The following is a 24260-nucleotide window of genomic DNA, read 5'->3' on the forward strand; positions in this document are numbered from 1 at the left end:
ATGCATGGAAAGTGCATATTCAGGAGAAGCCTTAGGGTGGTGCATAGAAGCAGAGGTGGGTGACACACAGACTGCACTTACGGCTCAGTCCTCGACGACCAACGGGGCTGTCAACATGGCTAGTAAGTTAAAATTTTAATTTCTTGATTTTTAAAATTTATTAAACGTGATTTAGTTTTAATTGGTCCAAACAAATTATTAAAATACTGACAAATGGTTTCGGCTGAGGAGTGTAGTTTATTAATAATTTTTGTCGTGAGATTTTTTAAAATTTTAGAATTTAGGAGCTGCTTTTTTTGTTGCGATTTCAAATTGAAATATATCAAATCATCTTTTGTGCAGGCACCAGTAGTACGGAGCATCTGGTCAAGCAGCAGCGTCCATCAGTATGGACACTCAACCAAACCGTGGTGGATGTTCCACTCTCCGCTGTGGAGAAAAAATTTTTGCTCCTGGTTGAGCGAGGCGATGTAGCCTCCGCCAAGAGGTACCAAACTGAAATAAAATCGCGTAAAAATGTAATAAAAAATCCATTTCTCCAGGCATATCGAAGAACATACTGGCAAGCCAGATTTCAGCATCGATTGCGTTGACCCCATGGGCAGGTCTGCTCTGTTTTCTGCGGTTGACAACGAAAATTTGGACATGATTCAACTTCTACTCGAGAGTGGGATAAAGATGAAAGTTAGATTTAAAACTTTTCTTTGAAAAAAAATTAATCCTTTTTCTTTAAGGATGCTCTTCTCGAAGCTATCCGTGAACAGTATGTGGAGGGTGTTGAGGCGCTTCTGGAGTGGGAGGAGAGTATCCACAAGCAGGGAGAACTCTATGTAGGAATAAAATTTTTGCAGTAGGAAAAATTGTTTCTCATTGATTTTTATGCAGAGTTGGGAGGCTGTAGATAGGTCTCAAGCCAAATTCACTCCAGATATCACACCACTCATGTTGGCTGCCCACATGGACAACTTTGAAATTATCAGAATGCTGCTTGACCGAGGAGCAACCGTCCCAAGTCCCCACGATATAAAGTAATAAAATTGTATGATAAAATTAATTTCACTCTATATTTTATTTAAATTTTTAGGTGTAGCTGTGAGGAATGTGTGCTTTCGGTTGAAAGCGACTCACTGCGCCATTCCTTGGCTCGAATCAACGCCTACAAAGCACTTTCCAGCCCGTCTCTTATTGTCTTGTCATCGAAAGATCCTCTGCTGACTGCCTTCGAACTGTCACATGAACTCTCAAAATTGAGGAAGCTTGAGAGCGAATTCAGCGAAGAATACAAAGCAAGTCATTTTGTGAATTTGTTTATTAACAATGTACCTAATTATTAAATTATCCCAGGAAATGAGAGTGAAAGTGAACGAATTTACCGGTTGCCTGTTGGATTTCACCAGGGAGCAAAAGGAACTTGAGGTTGTTCTCAACCACTGTCCAGAAACAGGATGGGACCCACGAAATAAGTACTCTTTAGAACGTTTGAAACTCGCTGTCAAGTACAAGCAGAAAGCTGTGAGCTTATATATATCTTTTGCATGTTTTACTTTATTAATGTTAATTTTTTTCAGTTTGTTGGACATCCCCATGTCCAACAGCTGTTGGGTGCAATCTGGTATGACGGACTACCTGGTTTCAAGCGACTGGGCCAACTGCAGCAATTATTTACTGTTTTGAAGATGTTCATTTTGTTCCCGTACTATTGCACGGTGTACATGCTGGCGCCAAACTCAAAGGCAGGACAATTTGTGACCAAACCTTTCGTCAAGTTTGTGTGTCACAAAGCGTCTTACCTTTACTTTCTGAGTATAAAATGAAATACCAAATATTTATTCATCTTTTAACTAAAATTGTTACAGTGATGTTATGTGCTGCTTCTCAAAGGATTGAATACATTGTACTGAAAGTCTTGGGAATGTTCATTGATCCGTACTTCCAAGAGGTCCTTGATGATTGGAATCGTCGAGAGCGTGGAGCTTGGCCAGGTTTGTTCGAGTCTGCGTGCGTTGTGTTTATTTTTGGTAAGACTTGAGTGTAGCTCACTTATCTGTGTAATCATCTAAAATTATTGGCAGGCAACATCTTTGCTGAATTAAGGCAGCTTTGGGAGGATGGACTTTTTGTATATATGGAAGATATGTGGAACATTGCCGACTTGGCCAGCAATACGTTTTATGTTACTTGGATTGCAGTCAGAGCTGATGCCATATTCTGTCGTCTAGTAAGTTGTCTTGTTTAATAATGAGAAAATGAAAAAAATTGTGCTGAATTGTAGCGAGAGCAATGGAATGGATGGGATCCCTACTACCCCCGCGAAAAATGGGACCCTTTTGATCCCGACTTACTTGCTGAAGGCATGTTTGCTGCTGGCATGATTTTCAGGCAAATTTTACATTTTTTTCCTTTAAAAATAAGAAAATGTTGTATTTAAATTTTCAGCGTACTGAAGCTGGTCCACATCTTCAGCATTAACCCACATCTTGGTCCCCTTCAAATTTCTCTCGGTCGAATGATTATTGATATTATCAAATTCTTCTTTATCTACACTTTGGTGCTCTTTGCTTTTGGATGCGGTAAATAATTAAAATAAATCCTGCTTTTCATCTAAAATCGCATGAGTTATAGGTATGAACCAGCTGTTGTGGTATTATTCCGAGTTGGAAATGCACCGGTGTTACAACACAGACGATCCTTTCCATGCAAACTTCCACGACGAAGAAAAAGCTTGCTCCGTTTGGCGACGCTTCTACAAGTACAATTTCACAATACAATTTAATTAAATATCACAGCTTTCTCCATATTTCAGTCTGTTTGAAACGTCACAGTCCATGTTCTGGGCTAGTTTTGGATTGGTTGACCTGATTTCCTTCGACTTGACTGGCATCAAGTCATTCACAAGATTTTGGGCTTTGCTTATGTTTGGATCATACTCAGTGATCAACGTTATTGTGCTGCTCAACATGCTGATTGCCATGATGTCAAACTCTTTCCAACTGATATCTGTAATGTCAAAAAATCCTGATTTCAACCAGCTAAAATAAAAATTTGTAGGAACGGTCTGATCTTGAGTGGAAGTTTGCCCGCAGCAAGCTGTGGATCAGCTACTTTGATATTGAGCAGGACATTCTCCCCCCACCATTCAATATGTGCCCCAGCCCTGGATTATTTAGGGACATCTTTGGTGTTGGCAAGCCACGAACAACCGCATCGTTTAAGGTAAGATGATTTTATTATATAGTTCACACAATATATCTAATTAATCTAATTTATTTATTTCAGTTCAAGACCATTGAAAAAACTCAAGAAAGGCACGACACTGTCATGAAACTTTTGGTCAAGCGCTACATCAGTACCGAACAACAGAGACGAGAGGAGGAGATCGGCATTTCCCAGGATGATGTGGTTGAAGTCAGACAGGACATTTCCTCGCTGCGCTACGAACTTGTTGACATTTTCCGCAACAATGGATACAAGACTCCTCAGATTGATCAGAGTGACAGTAAGATTTAAAAAAAATAAATTAGACAAAATATTGATTATTTTTGTTTTAGTCGGCAGTAAGAAGGCCAAGCAAATTGAGCGTCGCTTGATGAAGGACTTTACTATTGGATGTGTTGAGGGAGCTTTAGACGAAGCTGCCAAGAGTGCAAAGGGTGCAAAGGACATTTTCTCCAAGCTGGCTAAGGCAATTGGTAAGAAGGGCAGCAAAACGAGTTTGGGCAGCAAGACCCAACTGGGCAGCAGGGCTGATGCGTTTGGCCGTAAGAAGAAGCCAACCGATGCAACCGGAAGCTCTGCTGCACTTAGTGAATCAAGGCAGAGCTTGCGGCGCTTGCACTTGGACCCTGAAGAGCTGAAAAAGCAGTTCCCCAAACTTGAGGCTGAAACCAAAACCACCCAGCTGGCCTTTGCCAAGTTCAGCAGAGGAAAAATCAGGGTAAATAATTGTTATTTTAAAATGGGAACTGTTACCGGCGTGAGTGGCATAGTGGTTTGAGTGTTAGGCTACCAATACGAAGGTACAGAGTTCAATGCTTTGACGTTGTTAACGCGTCAAAAAGTGCTCTGTATCGTCACTCATGTTCGGGAGGTGTCCCAAGGCGCCGAACTTGCCTGCTCGTGGTTTGTGCCGTTTCCTTGATTTGTTGGAATTCCTGCACCAAATGGAGGCATTTCATAAAGTCCAGCGGCACCTGGCTAATTCGGTAGACTTCCCAGCCGATAAGCACCGAATGGAGCTTGGCAGGATCATAGTCTGTCCAAATGAATCACAAAAAAAAAATGCTCATTTGTTTGCCCAACAGGCCCGGGATAAGCTGGCTGTTGTGGACGAGACTGCCAAAGAAACTGCTCCAAAGCCTCCTGCTCGGGCTCCACCTAAGCCGAGTGCAGCCCCTGTTGCCTCTGGAGCGTTAGGAATAAAGGAGAGAGTTGCTGTAAGTTTTCTTTTTTTTACATTATTTGTTTAAAATTTTAAAATTAATTTGATTGAGGAGTTCCAAAATTTGAAATAATTGAAATAAAAAGGATAGGTCAAAGTAAATAATGAAAAGATTCACTTAAGGTTGTTTGGAGGCTAATTTTTCTCTTGGCTAGTACAAGAGAGGTGCGCTTTTGTTCCAAATAAAACAATATTTGCTTCAATGTCTTTAGGAAAAGGCGCAAATTTGCATAACTGCCAGTAAATTGAATTTAAAGGCAATATACTTTGAGAAAAAAATTACAAACCACCCACCCCACTACATTCTGGTTAGGTCAACTGTCTGGGACAGTTTTAGTCAATGACAGCCAATGAAGTGCCGTGGAGGGGATGGTAGGCGGTGTCAGTGATTATAAAAGCCCACTGAGTTTCTTCCAAGCAGACATTTGGTCTTAAGCTCACTCGGGAGTTAAACCCAAAGTACTTCAGTTAACTAAAGAGATTGTCAAGCCCAGACTTTACTTATTTGGATTTTGGATTCGGGGAAAACTCAAATGGGCTAAAGCCTTTAATTTAATCTTATACTTTAAGTGAAATTTTGGCTCCAGTCCGGGCTTGGACGTCATCGGACAAAAACACGGGCTGATTGTAAATTTATTTTTACAATTTTTTGATGTTGTTGGTTGTTCTATCTGGTTAAACTAGTATTACTAGCTCCTTTTGTCATTTGTTTTAATTCTGTATCCTTGATACAAAATATTTTTTATTGCAGCGGCAAATTTCTCTCGAAAATAAGAAAGAGGAAGAAGAAAAGTCCAAAATGGAGCCGACCATGGTGAAGCCGTCTGAAATGAAAGGCAAGGACTCCTTGACGTCCCCACCGCCTGCTGCTCCAACACCGGCAGCTCCACCAGCACCTCCAAAAGAAGCACCTGCCCCAGCAAAGGAACCTGAAAAACCAGAAGCTCCTAAAGCGCCAGAGAAACCTGCCGAGAAGCCTGCGGCAACCACCCAGCCTCCGGCGGCCAAGCCTAAACCTGCCGCAGCTGCCCCTGCACCAAAACCTTCCACTGCCTCCCATCTGCACACTCCAGTGCCCACTGGTGGAAAGTCTGTCATTTCTGGAAGACATCTCGACGGATGGCTGTAAAAATGCAAACAAAAATAATTGTGATTTGTTCACCCACAAAATCAGCTCAATGGGGCGTTTACTAACTTGTTTGTGGCCCAGTTTTACTCCGTTTTTATACGAGTTTTAATAACGCGCGCCTCATTTTTTCAGGCAAATGCCAATGTGAAGCCATGTTCAGCCGTGTTGCTTGATATTTATTAAATTTTGGCGTGCCTATTGCAGTTGTTGACACGATCGAATACTACGGCGAGTGCTCTTAACCTTTAAACCGATTTTAAATATGTTATCAATTTTACGTGCGCCTTGGTTTTACCGCTTTTAGTTATTGTACTGTTTATTAAATTGTTTTCACTATTCAGTTTTATACAAAATTCTGTTGAACTTATGTTTAAATTGAATGATACAAATTAAAAAGAGATAAAAGCACCTTTGAAAATTAATAAAGTATGAAGAATAAAAAGGTTTGTTCCCTGTTTAAGCTGATTCCCCACCAATAACAAGAACAGACAGTGTTATGAAAGTATAAGCTAATATTCATGCTTATACAATTCCCACGAAGTAATGTGGAAAATCTTGGACTGGCAAACATGCTATTATTGCTATTCAACGTGATTTTTACAATGCTTAAATAAAAAATAAAAATTTAGCTATGTTGTTGTCGACGTTGAAGCAATGTATTATGTCCAAAGTTCAATCAAAAAGAGAATTGTCAAAAATTGTCATATCTTCTAAAATCTCAAATAAAAAAGACTTATTTACTAACCTTCACAAGAAATCTGTAAAATAAAATTGATAATTCTTTTTCAAAATTCAATCAACTCTTTTGTATTAAAATTCTCCATGAAATATTTTAAAGAGATGGCAGAATAAACCAAATTTAAGAACAAAAATAATAATTAGAATAAAATGTAATTCAAAGTTTTATAAAAAAAAAAATGACTATATTTTTAATATTTTCTGCTCCGTTTTTATTTTTTGCAGAGCTCGATTAACCTAATAAGCAGGACCCACAACAAACAAAAATCCTCCTTTGATGGCTGCCTCTCTTGTCCCACACGTAATGCGTGTGGGGCTTCTTTATCTGCCATATACTAATTGGATTCACGTTCGGCGCAGAGTGCGTGATGAATCTGTCTTTCGGGTCTCACTCAACAGTTACTGTCACTCGGCGTTTGCAGCCGCAGTTGCAAGCATCTCTTTATTGTGTCGGATCAGCGTCAAAATATTAGTACCAGGATTACAAAAAATCGCGCTGAGTGAATTCCATGCTTGAAAGTGTCCACAGGTGAACGAAATGGGCTCGAAACGGCAATTCGCGATCATGCAGGACGAGGCGTCCTTGCAGGCGCCCTCCGAGTACACGCTCACCACCTTGGAGAAGAAGTTCCTTTTGTTTGCCGAAAGAGGTGACTGCGCTTCGGTGAAAAGGTAAAAAAACAGGGAAAAGGGACGAAATTTACAAAATCATTTTTCAGAATAATCAACGAAAATCGGGATAAACCAGACTTTGATCTGAACTGCGTCGACCCTTTAAATCGGTCCGCCCTGATTGCTGCGATCGAAAACGAAAATATTGAGTTAGCTAGAATTCTGCTCGACAATGGAATCAGAGTCAAGGTATTTTGATCATAGTGGATCATGATAATAAATTTCCTAAAACATGTAACTTTGTTGCAAAGGATGCTTTGCTGCACGCAATTAAAGAGGAATATGTTGAGGGTGTGGAGGTTTTGCTAGAGTGGGAGGAAAAAACCCACAAAGCAGGAGAGCCTTACGTAAGTTTGCAGAAAAATTTCCATATTTAGAAATTATTAGAAATAAATTTTAGAGCTGGGAAGCTGTGGACCGTGCTCAGTCGACCTTCACCCCAGACATCACTCCCCTCATCTTGGCAGCTCACATGAATAATTACGAAATCATCAAAATTCTGCTGGACAGAGGCGCTTCCTTGCCAAGCCCGCACGACGTCAGGTGAGTGGCTGAGCACGAGAAAGTGCCCAATAACTCGTTTAGAAAAATAGCATTACTTCGGCTCCAATAAATGGGATTAGCGAGCAAACATTGCGGTCTTCGATTCCTCGCGCATTTCAATGGGAGCGCCTGCAAGTAGTGGAAGTAGGCAATTTGCGCGTCATGAATGACGAGCAGGTTGCATTATTTCACAGCTATCGACGTGCCCTATTAATTAGTTTATATATTTTATTTAAAAAATAATCATTTGATTTTGAAAAATTAAAATTTGAATATTGAAAAAATTCATAAACACGTAGAGTTTAATTAATTAAAAGATTAGTGCGAAAAATTTCATATTTATCTTGCAGGCCACAATCATGAACAGTGAATGAGTTTGCAAAAAATTAGTACACAAATTAATTTCAAAAATAATAAATTGCTATTTTTGCCGATTGCCTGTTAATTAATAAATAAAATGTTTTTTTTTTATTCCATTTTAAAATTGCATCTAATTGTAATTATTTACTCAAAATTTCTGAAGAATGCTATTTGAAACTCCTTTTTTTGTAGAAATTAATAACAAAAAGATTTTTTCAATTGAAATCGTTATAAGCAACCCTCAATCGTGAATTCTGCTTTCACTATTATTCTATTCAACTTATTAATTTAATTTAACTGATTAAATTTTTAGGTGTGGATGTGACGACTGCGTCCTTTCGAGCGAGCAGGACTCGCTGCGACACTCGCAGGCGCGCATCAACGCGTACAAGGCCCTGTCCAGTCCGTCCCTGATTGCGCTCTCCTCGCGTGACCCTTTGCTCACGGCCTTCGAACTGTCGCGTGAACTTGCGAGGCTTCGCAAGATGGAAAACGAATTCCGCGAGGAGTACGAGGTAAGTCGATCGGTCGATCACGTGTCAACTACCCAAAAATCGATGCCATGTGACAATTATGTAAACGTGACCGCGTAACAGTTGGCGGCGCGACGGACAACGCCCGAATACTTTTGCGGTATCTTCTTTCCAATTAGCGACTTTTGGGCACATCAAATCACTGGTTGGATTTACCCTTTAACACTATTAGCTATTGTATATATAAATTACATAATCAAAATTGGATCTCAACAGCTTACAATGAATTAGGTCAAATTAGTAACATTTAAATTAAATAAGTATTAGATAATAAATGAATTTTCATTTTATTCAATTTCAATGTTATATAATTTAGTAATTTTAATTTAATACCTGCAACTGAGATGTTTGATAAGAAATTCGTTTTTTAAAACAAATTTTTTTGAGGAAAATATAAATTTTGTGCATTTAAATGAAATTTTCGCATAGAAATTTAACAGCTGATATTTAAAAATAAAAGGGAAAATCCCCTGATGTCACCTAATTTTCCAAATGGTCGAATAAACTTGGACCCTGCTAGGGTTTTGAAACGTCCTCATTATTATTACAGTACAGTAAAAATAAAACTGTCTGAATTATATTACTAATTTTTTATTATTGAAGAACCTGCGAAAGCAATGCCAAACATTTGCCACCTCTTTGATGGACCACGCACGCACATCTTATGAGCTGGACGTGATGCTGAACTTTGACCCGGACGAAATCGACAATATTTGGGAGCCTGGCAAGCGAGGAACGCTCGAACGCCTTAAGCTCGGCATTAAATACAAGCAGAAAAATGTAATAAAATAAATAAATTTCGATTTCCGCATTTAATATTTTCTTGACAGTTTGTAGCCCATCCGAACGTGCAGCAGCTCTTGGCCGCCATGTGGTATGACGGGTTGCCCGGCTTCAGGCGCAAGGGACCTTTGACTCGCATTTTGGAAGTGTTCAAACTCGCGTGCATGTTCCCCTTCAATAGCCTCATCTACATGGTGGCTCCCAATTCCCGAAAGGGCCAGTTCATGACCAAACCGTTTGTCAAGTTCATCACTCACTCCGCCTCTTACTTCTTGTTCTTAAGTATAGGCCCCTGTAAATTATCCAAAAGTATACTGGAGGAAAATGTTAAAATTTCAGTGCTTCTCGGCGCCGCTTCGCAACGAGTCGAGGTTTTGGTCATCGAATGGCTTGCATATGCTTTTGATAATGATTGGTTGAGGGAGATTTTGGTTGACTGGGCTCGAAGGGAACGTGGCTCCATTCCGGGCGTCGTTGAATTTGGCTGCATCTTTTACGTAGCGAGTCAGTTTTTACGAATTTTTTATATAATGTTTTCTTTAAATTAAATTTCAATCCCTCAGGTTTGGTGGCGTGGGAAATACGATCGCTGTGGGCTGACGGTCTGATGGAGTACATCGGCGACTTGTGGAACATAGTTGACCTTGTGTGCAACATGTTCTATGTGACGTGGATTACACTTCGGTCAATTTCTTATTATATATCATGGGTACGTTAAATTATACATAAAGCTTGAAAAATTCAATTAACATTTAAATTAATTGAATTGATTGTTTATAGGTTAATTTTTATTTCTTTTGTAAATATATCTTTATAATTAAAATATTTTATTTATTCAATAATACTAATTAAATTATTGGGTTGAAAATTTACTGAAAAAATATATTAAAATTTTATTTAAATTAAATTTAATTTAATTTTTTGCAAGACATACATAATATGTATATTCTTGAATGTATTTGTATCACGTATTAAAATTTTTAATAAAAAAAATTAACAAATAAGTAAAATAAATATAATATTAATATAAAAATTAATTTAAAAAAAAAAAATATTTAAAAATTTTAATTGTTTTATTTATAACAATAAAATTAAAAGTTTATTATCATGTTAATATTTTAAATTAAATTCACTCTTGTTTTCTAGCGGGAATATTGGCAAGGTTTAGACCCGTACTATCCGCGAGAAGAATGGGATCCGTTCGACCCATATTTACTAGCGGAAGGAATGTTCTCAGCCGGAATGATCTTCAGGTAAAATAAATTAACCGCCACTTTATTCATTTCTCACGCAAGCTGATCAGTTTCTTGAAGCTGGTGCACATATTCAGCATCAACCCTCATTTGGGACCACTGCAAATCTCATTGGGCCGCATGATCATTGACATCATCAAATTTTTCTTCATTTACACCTTGGTCCTGTTTGCTTTTGGCTGCGGTAAATCTCGCACTAACTGCATTAACATAGCCAAAAATTCTCAAAATTAAAGGCATGAACCAGCTGCTATGGTACTACGCTGATTTGGAGCAGGAGAAATGCTACTTGCCAAATGGAGAGGCCGATTTTGAAAATCAAGACAAAGCTTGCACCATCTGGAGAAGATTTTCAAAGTAATTGAAGAAGAAAATTTATAAACAAATCAAAATAATAAAAAATAAAAATCCATTACAGCATGTTTGAAACATCGCAGTCACTCTTCTGGGCCAGTTTTGGTTTGGTCGATTTAGTTTCTTTTGAGTTGACGGGAATCAAATCCTTCACACGCTTCTGGGCTCTGCTAATGTTCGGATCGTATTCCGTCATCAACGTCATTGTGCTGCTCAACATGCTCATTGCCATGATGTCAAACTCATACCAGATCATTTCAGTTTGTCCAAAATTGTATAAATTTTATTATTTTTAAATGGGAAATAAAATTTTAGGAACGATCCGACATTGAGTGGAAATTTGCCAGGAGCAAACTGTGGATCAGTTACTTTGAAGACGGCGACATTCTGCCTCCACCCTTCAATCTGTTCCCGTCGGTCGGAATGATGAGCGACGCTTTTGCAAAGAAAAAGAAACATACGTCAATTCGGGTATTATACAGATCAATCAATTGGAATAGAATTTAAAATTTATATAAAAAAATTATATTTAAGGCTAATAAAGAAAAAGCAGAGCACAGACATTCGACGGTGATGAAACTCCTAGTTAGGCGATACGTGACGGCAGAACAGCGAAAGAGGGATGAATTTGGAATCACCGAAGATGACGTCATGGAGATCCGACAGGATATTTCCACCCTGAGATTCGAGCTGGTTGATATTCTGAGGAGCAACGGCATGAAAACACCTTTACTTGACCCGAACGAAAACTCATGTAACTTTATTATTTTTAATTTGTCAATTTCTCATGATTATCAAAATGAGCTGAGATATTTGTTTTTCTATTTACAATTTTTTCTTCCTTTCAATTCTCAACTTGAATTTTTTTTAAAATCAATAGGAATAAAAAAAAATATAAATTTTAAATTAAATTTGTTAAAATAATTACAATAAAACTTTATTATTTCAATTTTCACTTTTTATATTACAGTGGCCGGCAAGAAGGGCAAGCAGATGGAACGACGCCTGCTGAAGGACTTCCAGATCGGTTACGTGGAGGGGGTGGTGAACGAGGCCATCATGAACGAAAAGGGCCCGAAGGACGTGTTCTCACGGATCGCACGGGCCATCGGCGGGAAGAGGCCGATGGGTGCGTCCAAGAAGAAGGACTGGAACGCGGCGGCGCAGCGCAAGAACAGCCGCAAGGACCCCATCGGCAGCACTTCTGAGCTGGTGGTGCGCAGGTCGCGCCAGAGCATCCGCAGGCACATCCTTGAGAACAAGGCCAACGTGGACACCAACAGATTGGTCGAGTACAACCCCCGACTGGTGGACGTTTCGCCCGCCGCCCGAGTCGCCTACGCCAAGTTCAAGCTGCAGAAGATCAAGAAAGAGTACGACACCAACGACAAGGAGGCCGATGACGTCTTCACCGCCAACGGAGTCAAGAGTCCGCCGATTGAGCACAGACCTACTAAGATGGTTGGTTTGGTAAAGGTCAGTAATCTATAATCAATAAGAAATTTAAAAACTATAAAATAGTATGATTGAATTTCAAATGAAAATAATAAATCTATTTTGGAAATTCAAGGCATAAAAATATTGTGTGCTAATTTTTAATATTTTTATTACTAGATTAAAAAATTGATGAATTTTTTGTTTGATTATTAATTGATGATGTTCTCAAAGTTGCTTCATATTTATAATGAAATAATTAATTTTATTATTTAATATGCTTTAAATTGAACAGACATTACTAATAATAATTTAAAATAATAAAAATCAAAAATTTTTATGTCAAAAGTTAATAATTAAAAAAAATTTACTGCTTGTGTTCAAAAATCTTTTATTTCATTACTTTTATTGAATTAAATAAAATTAAATAATAACTTCAATAAGTCATCTAATTTTTACCACCGTTTTTCTAATTTAAGTGTCTTTTTTTTCAGAACTCCGTTTCTTCAATGTCCTCAATCACGTCAGACCCTACGTTGAAGGCAAAAAAACCGGAGACGGTTTTGCAAATGGAACCTGACCCTCCCAAGTCGAATGGCCAATCTGCCGTTCAAAGGAAAGATACCAAGAAAGAAGCCCCTGAGCCGCCAAAGGTGCACAGACCGTCCACCAAGGGCACTCCACCGCCGGCGCCCCAGAAATCAAAGGCACCAACTCCAGCCAGCATTCCAACCCCCTCTAATGCCGCGGGACCCTCATCCGGCAGATCCTCAACAGCCGGCTCGGTACCTGCGAAGAATAGGGGCGTTTCGCCCATTCCTGAGGAGCGAGGAGTCTCACCCACCATCAGGACGCCGCAAGCCGGCGGAAAATCCTCAGTTAGTGGCAAGATCGTGGACGGGTGGATTTAGTGAGATTTTGAAATCATTTATGGGATGCAGGGAATTTATACAATTACATTATTCAACAAGAAAACTTTGGGTATCTTCAATATTTGAATTTTAATTCTGATAATTCAGCAAGTTTGAAAATTAATTATATCTTGATGAAAAAAATAGGTTGGTTTTGACGGTTGATCAAAGTTTAAAATTTTCTCAATAATTCAAATGTTTTTATAATGCACGTTTTTTCTTTGATCAAATATGCGATGAGGAATGAATAAGAATTTCAATGTTTCCTTTCAAATTTTTCAAAAATATTGAACAAATTAAAGAAAATATAAAAGTGTTGGAATGGAAAAGCTGCGTTTTCAAAAATATTATTATGAAGTACTTTTGAAATGATAGCTGGAAATTATGCGTTTTTTGCACTTGTTTAATTTTAGTCATTAATTGGTGAAAAATTTAATTTTCATCTAAACTCTAAAGGAAACAATATAGTTTTTGTTAAAAAATTGAGAAAAAGTAATAAAAAATATCCTTCCATTGTAACGAATATCATACAATCTCAAAACGTAGAGATGTGATAAAAAGAATAAATTAAATACAAGTTCGGGCGCTAGAAATAATTCATGTAGAGTAAAAATCTCGCAATAAAAATCGCTTTAAAAACTGTTTTACCATCAAAATAAAGAAAATAAAAATATATCGAAAATTGTTTTTTGTAAAAAATAAAAAAACTTAAAATCCACACATTCAGATCCTGGCAATAAACACGCATACCCTTTTTGTGACGCGGGTTGCATGACTCGCAGGCGCCAGCAGCTTTGCGGGTCTCTCTGTGGCAGCCACGCGGCGGCGGCGGCCCGACATAATAAATGTATTAGATGCGAAATGAATTCGCCGTGTCTGCTCTTGCGGCAAAAGTGGCGAAAAAGGGGTGTTGGGCGCGTGCGTGGCGGGTGGCGCGGGGGTCGAGGGCGCCGGCGTCGTGGAGGCTGCATCTCGGCGAGTGGCCGGGCCAGCATCTGCAGCGGCCACCATGAAGCACCCCTGGACCGACTCGCTCTAACCAGCCGCCGATTTTTCCTCCCAGGTGAGTCTCACGCACCCCCGCTCGCATTTTCCACCCCGAACGGACCCCAAACCGACGCAGGGGTTCAAAAGGGCCTCGCGGGGCCTCGTCGGCTCGCACCCGCCGCCTTCAGTATTGACGTTTCTGGGCCGCGAATGGCGCCAGCCTCTGCATGTAGGCGCCATCAACCAACTTGAAGAATGATTAACACTCGCTGCAGTATTTTCTCAATTGACCCTTGACCTGCAGACACTCGAGTCTCAAGTGCCGCGAACAATCGTAACGCCTGAGGTGGCCACTTTTTCATTTCTTTCCGGCCGCAATTTTTGGGACGGTGGCAAATAAGCTATGATGGTGGATGTGACACTTTCTGGAAACTTCATCTCTTTTATTTTTAGCAGGGTCAAAACTTTCAATTTAATTTTGTTCACACTCACTTCCCGCACAAACCCGGAATTTAATGAAATAAATACAAGGAAATATAATAAAAAAAGTATTAATTGCCATTTTTTTTTTTTATAAATTCAGGATTATGTTTGTGATCAGTTTTAATCTCAAATAGATTTTCCTTGATGAGATTTGATTGTTGTCTGTGGTTTTTGCAGAATAAAATTTTGTGGCCAGCCTGTTTTGGTTTAGGGCTGCGGCCATAATTATCTTAATAGTAAACTGTACATTGATAGGCAAACAGCCTATTTAATGAAATAGAAACAACCTTTTATTTAAGTAGGCAATTTTTCTCAATTTTAACTACTACGACAGTTTTTTCCAGAAGAAAATGAGCGTTTGAAATGTATTATCTTATGTTTTTGGGTTGTAGTTAAAATTTGAAATAACATTTAAAACTGTCCATAGGCTTTAATTTAAATTAACCACAAGTCAAACCTAAAACTAGAATTTATTTTTAGCATTAATTTAAATATTTCATGATAAAAATAATATGTACAATTTTGTATAAAGCCACATGAAATATTTTTAAAAATCTTTAACTTTGTACAGATGTTGATATAAATTTCTCCAACATGATAGGTAGCAATTTAATAATTTTTTTATTAACTTGTGGATTTTCTTAATTGATGACAAGCATACCATAATTAATTTATTTATATATGTACGCAATTAATACACGATTTATTCATCAAATTTTCGAAAGATCTGCGAAAACGAGAAAACACACTGAACTTTTCCACTTTTTTGTGACATGAGTTATTGCCTGCTGCACACTTGATTTCGTTTCTTTCCGTTTTTTATTTTATATAGCCTGAGTGGTAGAGAAAGAGAGAGGACGAGTTAAAAAGGTGTATATTGTGTGGCAAAAGGTCATTAACGACTCGTTCCACTCCAGGTGTTGTGACAGCTCGAGTGACATGGCCCGCACCTGGAAAATTTATGTTTGGACCATCCTGGCATTTATTATTACCTGGCTGGCCTCTCAGTCAATGGCAGCTCTGGCTACTCACGATAACTCTATACCAGGTAGAAATAAAAGGCCGTCCGCAAAAAGCAGCGCAGAACTGGCACTTTTTTATTAAATGGCTTTTGTGTATTGTTCTCGCCTGACGATGAGCGCCGTTTCGTGTGCGCGAATGCCTGCATGATTTCGTGTTTCCTTTTCTTCTATGGCATGTTTTAATTTGACTGTTGCTGAATTTTTTTACACTTTTTTCACAGACGTTGGCGTTGGCGAAAATGGAAATAAGAAATTTCAACTTCTTTTTCATTGATTTTTATAGATATCTTAGCAAATTCAGTTTTCAATTAAAATTATCAATGCAGCGAGAAAATTTATGCTTTAGCTTTATTTTTTTCTCTCTCAGGCATGTTGAGTGCTACATTTTAGAATGCTGGAATTTTATTAAATATATATATTTTTATCTAGTCATTGTATGATGATGGTTGTTAAAAGATATAATTATTTGTATGAAAAATATTTTATTTTAGCTTTTTTTATTATTAATGAATTAATGATACTGCTTATAAATCCACATTTTAAATTTAAATTTATTTTTTGTTTATTACTTGAAATAAATAAATTTAAAGTTAATATATAGAAATTAAGATATTTATTTAATCAATTTGACTACTTTAAAAATTTAACAAAGGTGGCTTCAAAGTGGCCTTACAAGTGGACAAAATTAAAAGTAGTAAAAATAGACAATTGTTTACAAGCAAAAACAAGTTTTATCTTTGAATGAAAATTTTCAATTATTCTTTTCAAATTTTCTATCCTCTAATATTGTTGATTCACCTGATTGAAATTACAATATATAAAATACCTTAATATATAACCTACTTAAAGACTGGACGATCTCGAAAAACTTTAAAGGTGATATTTTTCTTTCACATTAGCCTTATCTTTGCCACAATTTAGACAGACTAATCAATTTAATCATTAAGAAAGATTGTAAGCTTTACTTTATGAAATTACAGAATGAACATTCCTCCGACAAGTTATTGTTAAAAAAGCATGATATGATGATGTAATAGAAATTTTGTATTTGAAACATTAAAATTTTTCCCTCATTTATGCCAGAAAAAAATCAAGCACATCGTATTAATTATTTTTATTCATTCTTAATTATTAATAAATTTTTTGTATCATTTTCAGCAGGGCGTTGCTGTTTATTTAAATTTTTCTATTAAGTCCTCTAACTAGATTTTGAGTATTTTTGGAGCAGACATTTAAGCAATTCTCCTTGTGAACGTTTTCAGTAGTGAAAGGGGTGAAAAACGCGACCAACACCTCTCACCCCAAGGTCCGTCAGCCTTCCACCAAAATCCGAGCGAATCCGATCGCCCGCGGTGGCGTTTTCCCCGTTGGCTCAGCGGTCAAGTCTTCGTCAAGAGCCGCGCAGGAGAACGAGTACTACTCCTACGAATACTCGGACGAGCCGCTCGCCAACGACAACAACAATAGCGGAAAGAGGTTGGCCTAAATTTTAACTAGATATGGAAGCAAAAGTTTTTTATTTAAGGACGACAATTTGGTGCAATCAAATTGACTAGAGGCAAAAATAAGTTGATTATAATTTTTTAGTTTTACGAAGAATATTTCACATTAAAGATTAAATCATTATTGTTATCAAACTGTGATTACGATTTCCAGCGAAATTTGAAATGATCTTTACCATATCTCAATCTGGATTGACAAATTTTCATTCAAACAAAAATGAAAGAGATGTTGAGAGTTTAGGATCAGAGATCTTTTAAGGAAAAAGTCGTTTAGTTAAAAAGATTTGTAAGATTTTAATATTTGAATTATCTGATATCAAATAAAAATTAATTCATGTACTTTAAAATTTTCCTTCTTTAGAACTTATTAAATAAAAAAGCTAAAATTTGATACCAGATGCAAAAAAGGCGTTATTTTGTTAGAATTGTACTATCCTCGCTTATAAAAACTGCCAATTTAGTGAGTCTTTATTAAAATTGCCCAATTTTTTCAGAGCCTCCGAAATTTAACAAACATTTTTGCCAATTTATTTCTATTGCATTCGGATGTTGGGCGACGGCACTAGTTGTTCTCATTAGGGGAAATGCAGGGGCGCGAAAGAAGAAAATCGATTCTCTCATCTGCATGCAAACATGAAAACAGTGCCAGGGTTGATTATTATTAAAAAGCAGAAAGCTGCTTTAGTAGGCCACCGGCTTTTAAGCAGATTAATGTGCGGCATCGATTTAAAACCGATTCTGAACGTCATTTGCAGCGAGGCTGCGATTTGGCTGCAGGGGGTGGTGCCTGACCCTGAGGCTTTAAAGGCCAGCGAAGACCTCGAAGGCCAGGTGTTGAGCGACGAGCCGGAGGAAGAAGTGGAGTTACCGGACAACAGTCTCGCCGACGGCGATCTCCACGACCATGATATGATGGACAGCGTCATGTAAGATTCGAAAAAATTATATTATATTAAAATATATTTTAAAAACAAAAGTTTTGTTTAAAAAAAGTCATTGGTATATAATACAAACAAATTTTCTCCTCCAGAAACATTATTCCAACCTTTAAATATGTCTGCAAAGGATTGTCATTTTAAAATCAATTTTGTTTGTTAATTTTGTTTAAATGTAACTAATACTTGGATTCTGAATCGTGAACATTAGTTTATTTAAATGTAGTTTCTTAATTGGCGGGGGGAAAACCTTTTCAAATTAAAATTTGAGCAAATTTTAGAAAAATCTAACTGTTTAATTAAATAATATATTTCTTTATTTATCAAATGAAAAGGTTGACGAAAAACTGTTTTAACTCTTTTTCACCCATAACTTTTCAGGTTCATTTACTATAGTCCGAATGAGCAAGAAAACGGCGGAACTACCAGTCAGGTATTTCTGGCCGGAATGATCGTGGCGCTGCTCGCTCAGGGTCTGACGGCTTTTGGCGCCCTGAGGAAGGTCGCCAGGTCAAGGTGCAGGTCAACACCATCGGCGGGAATCCCCTCTGGCTCCGTGCATGCAGCCATCGTCCTTCTGCATACCGAATTGGCACTCGCCACCGCGTCCCTCGTTTTCATCTTTGCAGTCCATGTGAGTAGAATTTGATTTTCAAAAAAATAATTTATAAGCAGAATAGCAATCGAAATTAACTTTTTCTTTACTCGTAATATTTTAAATTGATCAATATTTTTGTATTTTTAATTCTTAAGTCTTAAGTAATATAAATTTGTATGTATATTTACACTAATTACCATTATTTTATCTTTTTGGTTATGAATTCCATATTTTCTCTCTCCAAAAAATATTTTAACATTAAAAGAAATACATCAACCACTCTGGTGGATAGCTGAAAGATTGATTTGATAGATCCGTTTTAAAGGAAAAGTAAACTATGACAATATTTAATTTAATTTAACAAAAAAAAATTTAGAAAAATATAAATTTTAAGTATGTATAGTTAAATTTATATGTAAAATAAACATAATATGTGTACAATGCTAGAATTAAATTTAATTAACTAAATAAAAGATAAAATAGATTAAACGTATTAAATATTTAAAAATTAGCTGCCTATGTACATAAATTAAATTTTAATTAATCTTATAATTATAAAAAACTAAATAAGAACTTAAATTCCGCTCACACATTATTCAGTTTATCTTTTCTTTCTATTCATTCTTAGTAATAACGGCTAGACACGGTAGAGCTGTCCCCTTTGCCCTTTTCTCTCCGAGCCGTCCTCTTTAAAGCAAAGACACAAAAGCCGAGTGCGCGCCACAGGCTGATCAAATATCACCCTCAATCGATTTAATTATCCTTCCAGGCCACAATGGACAGCGCGCGCTGCCAGGCCATTTCCCTGTTGCTGCACTACTTGCACCTGAGTGCAGCGTGCTGGTTGACGGCCAACAGCGTCAGGGTGTACCTGTGGCTGGCGAGGGAAACCGCCCTGGCACATGACCGATCCTCGTCTAGGGCGCCGGGACTCCAGAGTTTGGCCGTCATCGCCTGGGCTCTGCCTCTGCTGCTCGTTTTGGTACAACTTTTTTCTCCTAAAAGATTTCACAAAACGAGTCAAAGTCACTCAGAAATAGCCAAAAATTGATCATTGTTTGAAAATTTCCAGATCTAACTGATAAAAAAATCAGTTTATTTACTGCATAACTTTTACTGATATAGAAGATATCTTTAAAAATTTTACCCCCCTTTTTAAATTAATTTTAGTATTAAAATAAGAATTTATAAAAAAAGTTGTTATTGCAATGAAAATAATCAGGCTAATTAATGAGCAGTCTGTTTTTCTTTAAAGAAATTAAAGTTAACTATTAGACCTGAAATAAGAAGTCCCACATTTTTTTAAATGCAATCATTTTTATAGTTATAAAAAGAAAATGGAGTATGAGCCGTGCAGTAATCTAGTCGGGAGGAAAATACTGTATCTGATAATGCAATTAATACATTTACATTTCTTTTTCAGCTGAGCTATTTGATTCATCCCAAAGGCTACGAGTTCGGAAGATACTGCTGGCTTTCAATTCAAAAGGGAATGCTCGTTTCTTATCTAGTTCCTGTCGCCTTCCTCATCACGGTATTTGAGATATATTATATTTATTTATTGGCACTTCACTTTCCTGAAAAAAAGTTTAAAAGCACATTATTTATTGCAATTGATATCATTATCAAATTTTCCTTTAAATGAGTTTAAGGAACATGATTTACTCCAATTGATCTCACATTCCAATAATCTCAGTCATCTCAGATCTCAGATGTTACAATGATATGTGTTGTATTAGTGTGTCTACAAATTAATTATAAAATTAAAAACTATAATATTTTATAAACCCTTTCTTCTCTTGCTCTCTTTTATCCAACTTAAAATTTTTTATGAACAAAAGTGATAAATAATAATAAACTAAATATTATAAAATACATTTTTAAATTAAATCATGAAGTAACTATGGAAAAATTATAAAAAAATGGTAAAAAAATAGTAATTTAATATATTTATTTAAATAAAAAAAATCTTTAGTTTTTCTCTAAAAGTTCACTAACTTTTTTATGCTAGTAAAAAAACTTGAATTTTTGCTTTTAAAATTTTTTTTCAACGTTAATTTATAATAACAAAATGAGAAATTATTTATAATTTTCCTCTCAGGCGACGACTGCCCTGGCAGTTCTGGGCGTTCGAAAGGCACCTCACAAGCTGCACTGTTCTGCTTCTGAGGACGCAGCCCGATTGAGCCTCCGCCTGAGCGCCTGGACGATGCCCCTATTCGCAGTGTCTTGGTTCTTCAGCGTTTTGGCCCTTGAGCAGTCGCAGTCCCTTGCGGCATCTCTTCTTTTTGCCATCACAGTTGCCATCTTTGTACGTACTAATATTCAACATTAATCTTTTTGTTAAAATTTAAAAGAATTTCAATTAAGTCAATTCAGAAATTAAGAATAATGTAAATTGCTCGTCATTTTTGAAAAAAAAAAGAAAAAAAACGTACTTTAATCAGAGACAGGACAATAATTTTATCTTTTAAAGTGAATGCCTTTATTTTGTCTTAAATTAAAAATGTACATCTGCCAAATTGTGTGTTAAAATAATTATCTTAAGAGATTTTATTGCAATTTGAGAATTTAAGTTGAAATTTAATTTCTACCTTTTTCCCCTTTTTTTAATTAATTTTTTCTTTTTGCAGAACTGGTTCGTCTTTGCCTGCTCTTCCACCTTATTTCCCGACTGTCCTTCTGCCTTGGTGAGGAACTTCCATCCCCTGGCATTGCCTGCCGGTCCTCACGGCCCTGGCAACCTTCTCACTTCGCCGCCGTCACCCCTGCAGCATGACGCACAACCCCTGCTGCCCGCCTCCGGCCCTGGAATGAGCAGTCGCGGGTGGAACAACGGTTGGACGCCCAGGACCCACCCTGAACTACCGTCGCCAGCTGACAGGTTTAAATTAATTCTAAAATTCAAATTGCCCATGTGGAATACAAAACACACAGACAAATTTAATTTAATTCTAAACTTCCCGCTGAATTTTTTTTGTGCATTGCACATTTTTTTCATGGTGATTTGAATTTAAAGTCGGCTTTTCCTCGATGTGTTTTGTGAGTTTATGTATTGTTAGATAAAAAACAGTATTTTTTTCTTGCGTATTATAAAAAAACGTGACGTTTCCGCAATCCAGAGCGAATCAAAATCATTCTTAAAACTGAAATCGTTTCTTAACTTTGTGGAGTAGACGGTTGTTAATTACTCTGTAAATCACCATCTAAAAATCCAATTTTTAGAAGTTCCTTTTGTTATAAATGTTATAATTAAAATATTGAGTTATAAAAAGAGTAAAAAAAAACTGCCAGGTGGAAAATAATGTTTAAAAATATGAAAGACAATTAAAATATTCTCCAGAATTTAATGTACTTTTTTTTCAAATTCAGAATTGTGTGGGCTGAAGAAGATTCCTCGGGCTCTGCCGCGGCCGCTGCCACCTCCACCCTGGCGTGCAACCCTGATGACGATTTGATGGAACCAGAGGAGACGAGTGAGCTGCTGGAACTCCGCCTCGAGAACATAAGCACCATCAGCAATTAAGACTTCTAAGAAAGTTGAACAGATCTGGATTTTTATAAAATTTAAAATTTATTTCTGGGCTCAGATCGCAGTTGCTAGAAAATTACTTTTCAACGGGTACGGATGATTTTTGGAGGAAGAAATAATTTAGAGGCCAAATTTAAAAATATAAATAGTAAAAAGTCTTTAAATATTTGAGCGCACGACATAGTTTCTGCCTAGACAGCATGTGAGCGAGATTTCAATTTTTCGAAAGGTTGCCAATTTTAGGCTTTGCATATTTATCTCATTATTTATCCTGTGAAATATATTCACAGACTTGGTTAAATATAGCATGAATTGTGCATACTTATATTTAACTCATCAAGTAGGCCTATATTAGGCATCGTAGGCTACGCGTATTTTTAAATTATTATAAAAAAAACGTGCTTTCCAATAATTCGGATTCCTCCATCATCACCAAGCTTTGTTACATTTGCCCTAAAATAGAAGACATTTGCACGCGAATTTCGCTTTGTATTTGAAAGTATAAATTAGTTTTTAACGATGTGATTTGTAAAACTATAAATAGATGGATAATTCATCGATTTGCTATTTGAAGCCGAGAGCGTATTGCAAACACACGTGAATATATTAATATAATTAAATTGATGGCCTACATTTGAAACAATCTATCGACGGAAATGTATTGTTTTAGAATAGAGGTCGAAATTTGGAAGGTGAATTGTGAATCGAAAAATCCCTGCCATATATAAATTATAAAATGTTAGCAAACAAAAATTATATTAGTCGTGGCAATCAGGACTGTTTTTGAGCGAGACCCAATTTGAAACCTTTGTAATCGATATAGGTGCTTAATGAAAATTACAATTAATTAAAACGGGAGTTGATTAAGTCTTTCAAGATTAACGAGCACTCCAGAAATGCGGCTGCTCTTTTTACTTATAGAAAAGCCGCAGCAGTTTTTTTTTTTGCTAAATTTTAATTTTTGGCCAGAAGAGTGACATAATTAGAATTTTTGCCTTTCTCCCGAGACGAAAACAGCCGTTTTGTGATCTCATACTATATATGATAGCTCACTCGCACACTTTGTAGATGTATAAAACTCTATAAACTCCTCTCTCGTATGGTGCTCAAATAAAGAATTGATTCTTCCCGAATATTCCTCAAGTAAAAATGTGTCAACAATTCCTGGACATTGTAATGGATTTACCATGTAAGACAAACTTGAGACACGATTCTCACTTTGTATTTAAAAGACATGCAAATTATGTAACGATACATAAAGAAAAATCACCAAAAGTTTCCAATCTAAAAGTAGGTTGATCGTCGCTCATCGTGTTACTTTACTTTCTCAAGTACTTCCGTTTCTATAGAAAAAAATTAATAATGTATAAATTTAGAGCTCTACCAAAAAATCTAATTTAATTCATGATTTATGAAACATTTTGTCAAAGTTTAAGAAAAAAAACTACTCAAAATATTAATTGAAAATTAAAAATTGTAAAACCATCATTTTCATGTTCGTCTTCCATATTATCAACTAACCATAGCGTAAGTCACCTTTCAAAATTCATGTGAATATATATTTGAACATGTAAGATCAAAAACTTGCAACAAAAATTTTGGCTGCAAAATTGAATAAGTCTAAATTTGATGAAAAATATCGACATTTTGTCGTTTGAAATAGTTTTCTTGCTGGATTGTTCTTAAAATTTAATAATTAATTTGTAACAATGAGCAGCTAGTTGTGCTGCCTCCAAGTGTATAAAGAACTGGAATCGTGACCCCACGTAATGTGTATAAAAATTTAAGTAAATGAAATCGATTATTACTTAACAAAGAAATACATTAATCACCGCTACATGCACGAATACAATTTACAACTTGTGAGCAAATGTATTGTAAAAAAAATACTGTATTTGGAATGTAAAGAAATTATAGCTATAATAAAAATCTACCTTTGGATTATGTATAAATTTCAAACGATCAATAAAATGCTTCAAATCATCACCGCCTTTAATTAAAAAATAAACAAGTTTAGTACTTTAATCTTTAAAGCGCATCTAATAAAAATTAA

The 24260-nt window shown here is 36.5% G+C and overlaps 3 protein-coding genes across 3 annotated transcripts; all 3 read left to right on the forward strand.

Moving 5' to 3' along the window:
- The first annotated feature begins 12 nt into the window (after positions 1-12).
- LOC132201684 (transient receptor potential protein-like) lies at positions 13-6315 on the forward strand. Its single transcript, XM_059628044.1, has 19 exons — positions 13-122; positions 343-487; positions 543-684; positions 735-830; positions 886-1028; positions 1085-1286; positions 1345-1512; positions 1569-1803; positions 1857-2018; positions 2073-2218; positions 2273-2379; positions 2437-2570; positions 2623-2749; positions 2804-2999; positions 3049-3213; positions 3277-3496; positions 3549-3934; positions 4302-4433; positions 5190-6315. Exons 1-19 carry the CDS (start codon positions 116-118, stop codon positions 5565-5567), a joined length of 3291 nt encoding a protein of 1096 aa, XP_059484027.1. The 5' UTR covers positions 13-115; the 3' UTR covers positions 5568-6315.
- A 387-nt stretch (positions 6316-6702) lies between these two features.
- LOC132199349 (transient receptor potential protein-like) lies at positions 6703-13833 on the forward strand. The gene is made up of 17 exons (XM_059623993.1): positions 6703-6977; positions 7025-7166; positions 7229-7324; positions 7378-7520; positions 8194-8395; positions 9017-9193; positions 9244-9478; positions 9536-9700; positions 9760-9905; positions 10343-10449; positions 10500-10633; positions 10686-10806; positions 10868-11063; positions 11119-11274; positions 11338-11557; positions 11774-12279; positions 12732-13833. The coding sequence occupies exons 1-17, from the start codon at positions 6844-6846 to the stop codon at positions 13146-13148; spliced, it is 3297 nt and encodes a 1098-aa protein (XP_059479976.1). The 5' UTR covers positions 6703-6843; the 3' UTR covers positions 13149-13833.
- A 263-nt stretch (positions 13834-14096) lies between these two features.
- Positions 14097-24182, forward strand: LOC132199725 (cadherin EGF LAG seven-pass G-type receptor 2-like). Its single transcript, XM_059624662.1, has 10 exons — positions 14097-14211; positions 15536-15666; positions 16903-17116; positions 17898-18068; positions 18459-18711; positions 19445-19657; positions 20099-20209; positions 20777-20986; positions 21309-21559; positions 22048-24182. Exons 2-10 carry the CDS (start codon positions 15558-15560, stop codon positions 22199-22201), a joined length of 1686 nt encoding a protein of 561 aa, XP_059480645.1. The 5' UTR covers positions 14097-14211; positions 15536-15557; the 3' UTR covers positions 22202-24182.
- Positions 24183-24260: the final 78 nt, after the last annotated feature.

The sequence above is a fragment of the Neocloeon triangulifer genome, unplaced genomic scaffold (genome assembly GCF_031216515.1).
Source record: "Neocloeon triangulifer isolate White Clay Creek 2 clone unplaced genomic scaffold, ASM3121651v1 ptg000014l, whole genome shotgun sequence".
In the NCBI taxonomy this organism is placed as follows: Eukaryota; Metazoa; Arthropoda; class Insecta; order Ephemeroptera; family Baetidae; genus Neocloeon; species Neocloeon triangulifer.